We start from the raw sequence: 11,786 nt of genomic DNA, 5'->3' as shown, positions 1-11,786 counted from the left end.
ATAAGTTTATCCACCGCAAGGCACCTCCCACATGTCCTTCCTCATCCTTCGCTGCCCAGTTGTTGCCTTAAATCAAAATCTACCTCTGTAGCACTTGAACCGATAGATCGCTACCAAATTTAAACCTTTCCGGAAATTATCTTTCTCGAGCCATCAATACTAGGAATGTCGATTACATCCTGAACCACTGCACACTGCGACCTCTGACAGCCGCTTTCCCAGCACCATTTATAATACTCTGCCCCGACGCAAATTGAAGGAAACCATAACACCGGCGAACTTAACATATTATAACCAATCAAGGACGATGACGCCACATCACTGGCGAGGATTCCACCAAACTCGAAAATATCGAGTCCCGCTACCCCATCAACCCAAGTCTGAACATTCTTTGTTTGATTGCCTTTCCTCCTTCGGAAGTAAAATACTGAATCTTTGAATCATGCACCGAGTAAACCTCCCTTCAAGCCATTCACTGCCCCGAGACATAGGCAAGCATCCTACCATCACATCAATACTGTGCGATAACAACTCATGAGCATCATAGCAACCTGTGCATAGCCTCAAAGCTCTCAGAAGTACAGCTACTGAGTTGAAATGATAGAATATCCTTCCACAAGGAGACCACAATAGCCCAATAAACTACGCAGGGAGAAACATCACGCACCACATCTGTAGTACCATTACAATTCCTCAATTCCCGATTTATAACCAACGCTTCACGTCGCATAAGATTGAATAGAAAAGAAATAAAATCATAAGCTTCAAAGGAATCAAATCGCATGATGAGGAATCAAGAAGGGAAGTGCTCCTAACACCCCTGTAGCCTCTCGAAGATAATTATAGATGTCTTCGTACCGATCCGCAAGACTCTACTAGACTCGCTCATGACTCGTGAGACCTAAGTGAACCTAGTGCTCTGATACCATGTTGTCACGACCCAAAATCCGTTAAAGGTCATGATGGCGCCGGCCACCATTGTCAGGCATGCACACAAGTAACTTTGAAGGGGACTCTGCTAGCTGCGGATCGTAAATGGAAATGCAGCTCACCTAAGTCTCTGCATTGACCACACCTCTGCGCCGGCAAGGCTGCTAAACATATATGCACCTGCACAAAAATATGCAGCAAGTGTAGTATGAATACGTAAATCAACGTGTACCCAGTAAGTATCCAGTCTATCCTCGAAGAAGTAGTGACGAGAGGTCGACTCCAACACTTACTAGTGGTCCAAGAATAATATACCGATAATATAATAAATATGGATTTTATGAGGCAACGGTAAACTTAATAACATGAAGCAGGTAAATAATTCTCTTGTTAATAGGGGATTTCCAAATATATTTTCATCTTTTAACAATTTATATCTCCAGCCAATGAGGCCATATCAATTATCAATAATTCCAAAACAATCAATTAAGTCATGCGTAAATCATGCTGAGGTCGTACGGCCCGATCCAACATAATATTAAATTGTGCACTGCCGGAGGGTCGAACGGCGCGAACCATTGATTCATCTATTTAATCTGTCGAGGCATTCGGCCCGTTCCATAAAAGATAAACACATTCAGACAACCAAATCAAGGATTTATTTAGGTTTCATGTTTAAAGAAATATCAATTCTCATTAACGGTCAAGTGACCCGTCCAAAACCCAAGTAGGTGAAGTCTAACCCTTTTGAAATGCCTTTATCAAGTTCCAATCTATTTTAAATGGTTAAATTAACAAGTAGGATGCAAGCATCGCATGAACAACGTGATTTGGGCCCTAGACTACACGGACATAATCATAGTAGTAGCTACGCACGGACTCTCGTCACCTCGTACGTACATAGCCCCCACAAATAGAAGCACATATTGAATTATTTCACCTATGGAGTAAATTCCCTCTTACAAGGTTAAAAAAGAGACTTACCTCGCTCCGCAACTTCTTAACCGGTTCCCAAACCCTTCCGATGACTCAAACCGATGCCCAATGCTCCAAAACTAGCCAACAATTATAAAACCCATAAGGATATGCTCTAATACTCATTATAATCAAATTTATAATAATTTCTAACCCCGATCAAAAAGTCGATAAAAATCACCCTCGGGCCCATATGCCCGGATTTCGAAATTTTGAAGATAAACGTTACCCTATGGCACCACGATCTCAAATATGTAATTTATTCAAAATTCCAGGCCCAAAATCATGGTCAAAATCCAAAAATACCAAATTCTAGGTTTTCTACCAAAACCCCACAATTTCTATTAATTTCCATGTTCAAATCCATATATGATCATGTATTTAGTTTATAATAATTGGAAATCACTTACCTTGACATTGATGACGAAGAATGAGCTCCAAACTCGCTCTACAACCGGTTCTCATGGAGGAAATGAGGTGCAAAATGAGCCAAGCCCTCGTTTTAAAGAACACACTGCCCAGCCCCGTCCTTCGCACCTGCGGTCAAGTAGCCGCACCTGCGGCTTCGCAGGTGCGAGAAACCTTCCGCTTCTGCGAGGTACTATCCGCTTCTGCGCTTGCGCAGATGCGGCCAAAAGCTTTGCACTTGAGGTCCTTCACCTGGCCAGCCTGCCCCACTTCTGCGACTCTAATGTCGCTTCTACGTCCTCCGCACCTGTGGTCAAGACCTCGCCAGTGCGGGTACACCAGATATTAGCTGCCTCAACTCTTCTTCAAATTCCAAATTCGATCCGTTAACCACATGGAATCCACCTGGGGCCCTCAGGACCTTAACCAATTATACCAACACATCCCAAAATACATTACGAACTTAGTCGAGCCTTAAAATCACATCAAACAACGTCGAATTCATGAATCGCACCCCATTCCAAGCTTAATGAACTTTAGAATTTCAAACTTCTACATTCGATGCTGAAACCTATCAAATCACGTCCGATTGACCTCAAATTTTGCACACAAGTCACATTTAACATTACGGACTTATTCCAACCTCCGGAAATCGGAATCCGACCCCGATATCAAAAGTCCACTTTCGGTTAAACTTCTCAAAAACCTTCAAATTTCTAACTTTCGCCAAATGACTCAAGAATGACCTACGGACCTCCAAATCCACTTTCGGATGCGCTCCCAATACCAGAATCACCATACCGAGCTATTTTCAGACTCTAAACCCCAAACGGACATCGATTACATTAAAATGCACTTCAACCCAAATTTATGAAATCCTTCTAAAAATTCTATTTTCCACAATAGGTGCCGAAACGCTCCCAGGTCACCCAAAACCCGATCCGGACATACGCCCAAGTCCTAAATCATCATACGAACCTGTTGGAACCTTCAAATCTCGAATCCGAGGTTGTTTACTCAAAAAACCAATCATAGCCAATTCTTCCAACTTAAGGCTTTCAAAATGAGGATTTTCTTTCCAATACCAACTCCGATCTCCCCGACATTCAATTCCGACCACGTGTACCAGTCATAATACTTGAAAAGAAACTGCTCCTAGCCTCAAATCGCCGGATGACGTGCTAGAGCTCAAAACGATCGGTTGGGCTGTTACAGTAGATGCGGCCAAGAGGGTCGCAGAAGCGGTTCTGGCTGGGGAAGACTGGGACAGCAGATGCGGTCGAGTTCCGCAGAAGCGGGACCGCACCTACACACGTGGAGCCGCAGAAGCGCGTATAGGGCCGCATATGCAGAGTTGAGGGGCCTGAAGGAGGACCGCAGAAGCGGTATTTCGGCCGCACCAGCGGGACCGCAAGTACGAGAGGTCGCTAGGTAGTGTGCTCTTTTAAGAGAGGGTTTTGGCTCATTTTTATCTCATTTCCTCCATGGGAGCCGACCTAGGAGCAATTGTGGAGCACTATTTTCACCATCAATCATGAGGTAAGTGATCTCTTCTAGTTGTGAGTTAAATACAAGGTTTATACATGGATTTAGGCATGAAAATTTGTAGAAATTTGGAATTTTGAAGAAAAACCTAGAAATTGGTATTTTTGGATTTTTACCACGAATTTGGGCATGGAATTGAGAATAAATCATATATTTGAGTTCATCATGTTATGTGTAATAGTGATCTTTGAAAATTTTCGGATTCTGGGCATGTGGGCCCGAGGGTTTCTTTATCTATTTTCGAGCGGAGTTGGAAATTATTATAAATTGATTAATTATGAGTATTAAAGTATATTTTGATTGGGTTACATCTTATTTGATTAGTTTTGGAGCGACGAGCATCGGTTTGAGGTGTTAGAGAGCTTTGGATCCAGTTATGGAATTTCGGAGCAAGGTAAGTCTTTTGTCTAACTCTGTGAGGGGGAAATTACCCCTAGGTGTTGTATATTGATGTGTGCTACTTGTTGTGGGAGCTACGTATGCGCGAGGTGACGAGAGCCCGTATGTATATACATTTATGTTATTGTCCGGGTAGACTTAGGTTCATATCATATTATAGTTGTACTATTTGAGTAGTCCGCTTAATAAAAGAATTCCTTTGCTTTACATTTTTTTTATTTAAGACTAGACTTGTTATTGTAGAGACTTCACAGATTCACGATTAGTCATCAGATAATATTTCTCCTCTTACGGCATGGCTCCGGTGTATATATATATATATATATATATATATATATATATATATATATATATATATATATATATATATATATGTTTCATTGAAAGGTTTTCATTAAATAAATTATAACTCACACGTTTATTCGTGAGTGGAGTCAAGGACCCATCAAAACTTCTTATTCTAATGGGATCGGGCCGTTCGCCAATTATTATTTGTATTTCACTTCTTATGGGATAGGGTCGTTCGCCTCGGCAGGATTTATGTACCACACTCTCATGGGAGCAGGCCGTTCGCCTCGGCAGGTTAATTGATTTATCATATGGTTCGGTTCGTTCGACCTTCGGTAGTGCACAGTTTTATTATTATGTTAGATCGGGTCGTACACCTTAGCATTTCCTATATCACATTCCTATAAAATCGTGCGTAAAACTTGGCAAAAAGACAGTGTATCTGTAAATTTCGGATTTGAATTATGGCAGCCACTTGATGATTTTCACTATACCTATATATATGCTCTGGTTAAGGATAAAATTTCTAATGAAGAGCTTGAGTTCCTCGTAAAGAGAGGGGATTTGTTCCACGTGATCTATATTTGTCTATTTCACTTACTTACTCTGCCTCACATTTGCTACCTCTTTACTGTACCTTATGTTGTTGGACCACTAGTGAGTGTCGATGTCGACCACTCGTCACTACTTCTCTGGAGTTAGGCTAGATACTTACTGGGTACACGTTGCTTACGTACTCATACTACACTTGCTGCATATTTTTGTGCAGGCACATATATGTCTAGAGGCCATGTGAGAGCAGAGGCGTGTATATATGCGGGGACCTAGGTGAGCTACATTCCATTTGTCGACCCACAGCCAACAGAGTCTCCTTCAGAGTATTTACATTTTTCCTGTCCAATTTGTATTCCGGACAGCTGCTGTATTTTATTTTATATTCTTAGTTAATGCTCATGACTTGTAACACCGTATTTTGGGATGATTATGAGTTATTCTGTATTGAAATTGTTAAAAGTATTATTATTTACTCTGTAAATCCCCATTATTTACTATTTAAATTGAAGAAAAATTTGATTTCAAAAATAATAAAATGAGAACCCAATTAAATAATTACTGTTGGCTTACCTGGCAATGGTGTCCGGCGCCATCACGACCTTTATGGATTTTGGGTCGTGACACAAAGTCTAGGAAGGAAAATGTTTATTTTACCTAAAAAGGAAGGAAAATATTCTATATGGTTTTAAAGTCTTAAATATTAAGATTTTCTATATAATTGAAATAAAGAAAGATTTAATAAGTAACATTTTAGTTGGTTTTAAATTAAAGTCCTAAATATTAAAAAAACTAATTAATTTATCATTTTATACAATGTTAAATCTATTTTTAGAGGGCAAAAAAGGCGAACGACATTTCCCTAAGGACCTTCGTGCTTTTAGTATAACTAGTATTTATAAATGTGTGTTGCACATTAATAATGACACATAATGGTTTAAATATTTATTTATGTGAAAGAACAATAAAATTTAATGAATGAGAGAAATTTTATATATAATACTACAACAATTATCTAAATGCCGAAAAATATTGTTACATTAGCATAATATGTGAATTCAAAATGAAAGGATATCATCAGAACTTACATAAATGATCAATTTTAGTCATGTTAAGTTGATAATTATGTATTATAGTTTAAAGGTATCTAATGTGATGGTATCTTATCGAACACTTCTTTATAGACAGTGTTTTTTTGTATATGTTTCCTTCTAATGCTTTGGTTACTCTGCCATAACCAGAACTCTTGTTGTCGATATTGATATATCTCTCTTGAAAGTGCAACATATAGTTATTCGTGTAAGAAAATATATTGTGATAAATATAGTCCAATATTTAGAATATTTGTCCTTGTGCTTTATTTATTACTAGTTTTAGTGTACGTGCGTTGCACGTGTGTGTCGCGTCATTGGAAGAACAAATTATTGAAAAAAGCAATTTATATCAAAATAAATTAAATATTTGCTTAAGGGAATAATTTGTAAAAAATGACTAAAATTTAATTGATTTTAAATTTTATATATTAAGACTTCTGACATGGTTCAAATAATACATATTCGGTAAATAAAATTGATTTGAAAGTCCTAAATAAGTAAATATTAGAAAATTTAACACATGAATTACTTATAGTTGTGAAAACTTTTAATAAAATATGACTAAAACAACCAAGAAAATATTTCCGTATGAAAAGGAAAATAAAAGATCAAAATTGATCTTGCACGATAAACGTTTCCTTGTACGATATAGGCATAAAAGTTTTACACAAAAATATTACAATATTTTTTGTCCTTGGTTGAAAATAAACTCCCCTTTTACTTTTTTATATTCTTTTCATTTTTCTTAACATATTTTATCCTTATTTAGTTAATTTTCAACTCCTAAATATTAGATAATAATTAAAATTTTATTTGATTTAAAAGTCCTAAATATTAGGAAAGTAACTTAAATTACATATTTATCCAATGTGAAACTTATTATTAAATGATAAAAAAGGTGAACGAGATTTCGCTAAGGATACGCGTGTACCCCATCTCGATGAGTATAAGATTTTAAAAATTATATAAATATTACTTACTAAATAATGTATATTAACGTACAATTATCGAGTATATTATTAAATAGTAATGTTATAAATTTATTTTGTATATTATTAAAGGGTAAAATTACCAAGAAACAGAAAGCATGACGACTCAAAAAATATATATTATCCACCAGAAATTCATGTTCTCTTTGATTTAAGACTAACTTTGAACGACTTTCCCAAGATCATAATTTATTACCAATGAAAAATATAGAGATTATTAGTTTCTTACACTACAATTTGCAGTTGTATTGGTAAAAATAAATGTTACACGTGGAGCTAATTATGTGGTTGATATGGCAAGGCACGTGGATCACTAGAAAAGCGACATCCAGAGAGGAGCACTAAAAGAGACACGAGTCGCAGCAGATACGAAAAAATCACCCACAAGGTGAAAAGAAATGGTTGCTCGAGTAAGTTATATGAAGAGGCACCAGTGGAATGAACCAAGACAGTAAAAAGGGCAGATTCATGGATCTTCAATTAATGAGCGTGGATGATTACAAACGTTACAGAATCTTCACGAACAGTTACGTTTACCAATTATAACGTTTCATTAATGTCATTAATGCTCATAATGACTCGGTCTTAAAAGGAAAAAGACGTTGTACTTGAAGACCTCTATATAAGGGAAAGAAATATCATTTGTATAGACACGTTCTGATTATTATTGGAATATAATTACTTTTTTCGTGCTTTCTATTGATTACTTTGTCATTTTTTATTCTAATTTCTTTTCTTATTTCTGAGAGAATATTGAATTTCTTGATTATCAGTAATCCGACTACTTCTAAAAATAGGCTTTGACTGAGAATCTAATTCTTTGGTTAAACAATTTGGTTCCGCTGCCGGGAATCTGATAATCTTCTCTTACTTTCCAAATCACTCTCTCTCAACTGAATCATGTCGAATGTCAATGACAACAACCAGCAGGTGGAAGGAACTCCATTTCCGTTACCTCAAGGAACCCCACGCAATTCAAGAGAAGCATCACCAAAAAGATCCACTATTCATAACAATGAACAACATGAAAATGAACAAACTGTCGAGCAGGATACTGTGAAGCAGTTAATTGCTGAGTACGTGAATGATGCTCTCCAGGCTTTCGTGAGGGGAATACCAACTGTGCCACCCACACCTCCACCAAATAATACTGCAATTGTGGAAATTCCACGATCAGGGTTGGCTAATTCTGGAAGCGGAGGAACTCCCAACGAGTCGTGTGATGGGAGACCAGGTACACCTAATAATTCTGATTTACAAACTTTAATACTAACCTTGCAGAAATAGGTGAAAGAACAAAACGACTGTATTGAGAAAATACCCGGCGTACCACCTGTGATCAAAGGAGTTAATTTCGACAAATATTCACAACAACCATGGAAACCAAGCGCAGCTCCATTACCAATTCCCAAAAAGTTCAAAATGCCTGACATCTCAAAATACGATGGAACGACCGATCCACGTGACCACATTACTGCATTCACCACGGGAGTAAAAGGCAATGATTTAACCAAGCAGGAGATTGAATCTGTGCTAGTCAAAAAGTTTGGGGAAACACTTACTAAAGGAGCGTTAACATGATACTCTCTTTTACCTGAAAATTCTATTGACTCTTTTGCCGAGCTTGCAGATCTATTTATAAAAGCACACTCGGGTGCACAAAAAGTTGAAAAGAGAATGGAGGATATATTCAAAGTAAAGCAAGGAGATACAGAATTGCTTCGAAAATTCGTAGATAGATTCCAACGTGAAAGAATGTTGCTACCAAGAATACTTGACAATTTGGCAGCCATGGCATTTGCAAGCAATTTAAACGAGAAAAGTTTAGAAACTACGAGGAGGCTTAAAGAGAGCCTACGAGAATTCCCTACCACGACATGGAATGATGTCTATAATAGGTACAGTACCAAGTTACGGATCGAAGAAGATATCGTAGCTCAGTCAAGGGTTGAAGAAAAAACAGGTTCGAGGCGGTTAGAATCTGAGAAGAGGTCCGGTAAGAATAGGTACGAGCCTTATATGGGACTTTCGGGGCGAGAAGCTGGTTCAAATTCGAAAACGTGCGGGCTGATCACAGGTTCACAAATAGAGATTCAGGTTCATCATCGTCAAGATTCAGAAAAGTTCGAGGTGAACATAACAGAGATGCTAATACAAACGCAAGGATTGGGGACTGCAATTTTAATGTGAGTACTTCCGAGTTGGTCGCTATTTTAAGAAGCATGGGGGATAAGGTACGATGGCCTAAAGAGATGAGATCAAATCCAAATAGAAGTAACCCAGACTTTTGGTGCGAATTCCATAATGATCACGGCCATAGAACATCAGACTATAGATTATTACAAGGTGAGGTGGAACATTTATCGAAGCAGGGCTATCTGACAGAATTGTTCAGCGAGAAAGGCAAACAAGCTTACATGAAAAATAGTCAAGAGCCCCCAAAACCTCTGTATCCAAAGAGAATAATAAACGTGATAAACGGCGGAGAAGAAGTCAATGGCGTAACCTATACAACCGCGAGAAAAACAACAAAGTTCACAATAACTCACGGGAAGCGAACTCACCAAACTCTAGAAGACGACAACATAAACTTTGATGATGCAGATGCCGATGGATTAATGATTCCTCACAATGATGCATTAGTAATATCTTTACTTATACATGATACTAATGTAAAATGAGTTTTGATTAACCCAGGTAGCTTTGTGAATATCATTCTATTACGAGTGATGAACGAAATACTGATGGGCGATCGTGTAGTTCCAAAAGCACGTTCCTTATCTGGGTTTGATTACTCAATCGTTATTACAAAGGGCGAGATTGAACTAAGCACATACGCAAAAGGGGTCATCAAAGAAATAAAATTTCAAGTGATAGACACGGATATGGCCTATAATGTGATTCTTGGGAGGCCGTGGATTCATGATATGGATGTTGTGCCATCTACATTACATCAGGTTATCAAATTCCCTTCAAAATGGGGAATTCAACAGATTTGAGAAGATCAACAAACTTCAAGGAGCATCAATTCGGTGATACAGCCAAGTCAAAAAGATACTAATGCAAGTCAAAAAGATACGAGTACAAGCGAGAAAGATGCGATAAATCAAATTTAAACAGAAATTGTATCAAAACAAACAAACGTGGACTCCCGACCAAATGTAATTCAAGAGCCAGAGGAGAACGAAAACATTAAAACAACGATTGAGGAGTTTGAAGTTGTTCCACTATTTGAACAATGGCCAGATCGAAGAATTCATATCGGAGCAAGGTTAAACCCAGATAGGAGAGGTAAGTTAATTGAATATTTAAAAGCTAACGCGGATTGTTTTGCATGGTCCCATTCAGATATGAAAGGTATACCTCCGGAGGTGATGACTCATAAATTAAATGAAGATCCATCATTCATACCTGTCAAACAAAAGAAGAGGAAGCAATGATCATTCAAAAATCAAGTGATCGATGAAGAGGTACAGAAACTCTTAAATATCGATTCAATAAGCAAGGTAAAATATCCTAATTGGTTAGCTAATATTGTGGTAGTTCCAAAAAAGAATGGTAAATGGAGAGTTTGTGTGGATTACACTGACTTAAATAAAGCATGCCCGAAGGATTCATTCCCTTTACCGCATATAGATCAATTGATTGATGCTACCACAAGCCACAAATTATTAAGCTTTCTAGATGCGTATTCTGGTTATAATCAAATAAAAATGGACCCCTTAGACAAAGAAAAAACTTTATTTATTACAAACAGGGGGACTTATTGTTACAAAGTCATGCCTTTTGGCTTGAAAAATGCCGGAGCCACGTATCAAAGGTTGGTGACCAAGATGTTCCAAGAACACCTGGGGAAGACGATGGAAGTGTACATTGATGATATGTTGGTTAAATCTACACAAGCGGAAGATCATTTTCAACATCTTTCAACTACCTTCGAGATACTCCGCAGATATTATATGAAACTGAACCCAAAAAAGTGCGCTTTAGGCGTAGCTTCAGGTAAGTTTCTAGGCCTTCTCATATCTAATAGAGGAATTGAAGTAAATCCTGCACAGATTAAAGCTATTGAAGATATACCTGATATACTCACAAGCAAAAAATGGGTACAAAGATTGACAGGTAGGATTGCAGCTTTGGGAAGATTCATTTCAACATCTTTAGAGAAAAGCGTCAAATTCTTTTCAGTATTGAAGATGCAAAATCAGTTTGAATGGACTGAGGAATGCTGACAAGCCCTCAATGATTTGAAGGAATACTTAACAAATCCTCCCCTACTGTCTAAACCAAGGGATGAAGAAAGACTATTTTGTATATCTTGCAGTTGCAGAAGTAGCTGTAAGTGAAGTTTTAATAAGGGAGGACAAAGGTAAACAATCTCCTATTTATTATGTTAGTAAATCTTTATTAGATGCTGAAACTAGATATACTCATCTAGAGAAACTAGCCTTAGCATTAGTCATGGCAGCTAGGAAATTGAGACCATATTTTCAATGCCATCCTATCTCCGTAGTAACTGCATATCCATTAAGGAATATTTTGCATGAACAAGAATTGCCAGGAAGACTAGCCAAGTGGGCAATAGAACTAAGTGACTATGACATTA

The 11,786-nt window shown here is 37.6% G+C and overlaps 1 protein-coding gene across 1 annotated transcript; it reads left to right on the top strand.

Annotated features, from left to right (window-relative positions):
* Positions 1–9,402: 9,402 nt before the first annotated feature.
* Positions 9,403–9,861, top strand: LOC138894922 (uncharacterized). Its single transcript, XM_070179660.1, has one exon. It carries the CDS (start codon positions 9,403–9,405, stop codon positions 9,859–9,861), a length of 459 nt encoding a protein of 152 aa, XP_070035761.1.
* Positions 9,862–11,786: the final 1,925 nt, after the last annotated feature.

The sequence above is a fragment of the Nicotiana tomentosiformis genome, chromosome 6 (genome assembly GCF_000390325.3).
Source record: "Nicotiana tomentosiformis chromosome 6, ASM39032v3, whole genome shotgun sequence".
Lineage (NCBI taxonomy): Eukaryota > Viridiplantae > Streptophyta > Magnoliopsida > Solanales > Solanaceae > Nicotiana > Nicotiana tomentosiformis.
Note: the sequence above shows the minus strand (reverse complement) of the source record. Positions and strands in the feature narration are given on the sequence as shown.

Excerpts from the sequence above, each read along its gene's own strand:
- LOC138894922 (XM_070179660.1), top strand. The coding sequence starts at position 9,403 with ATGGGGGATAAGGTACGATGGCCTAAAGAGATGAGATCAAATCCAAAT.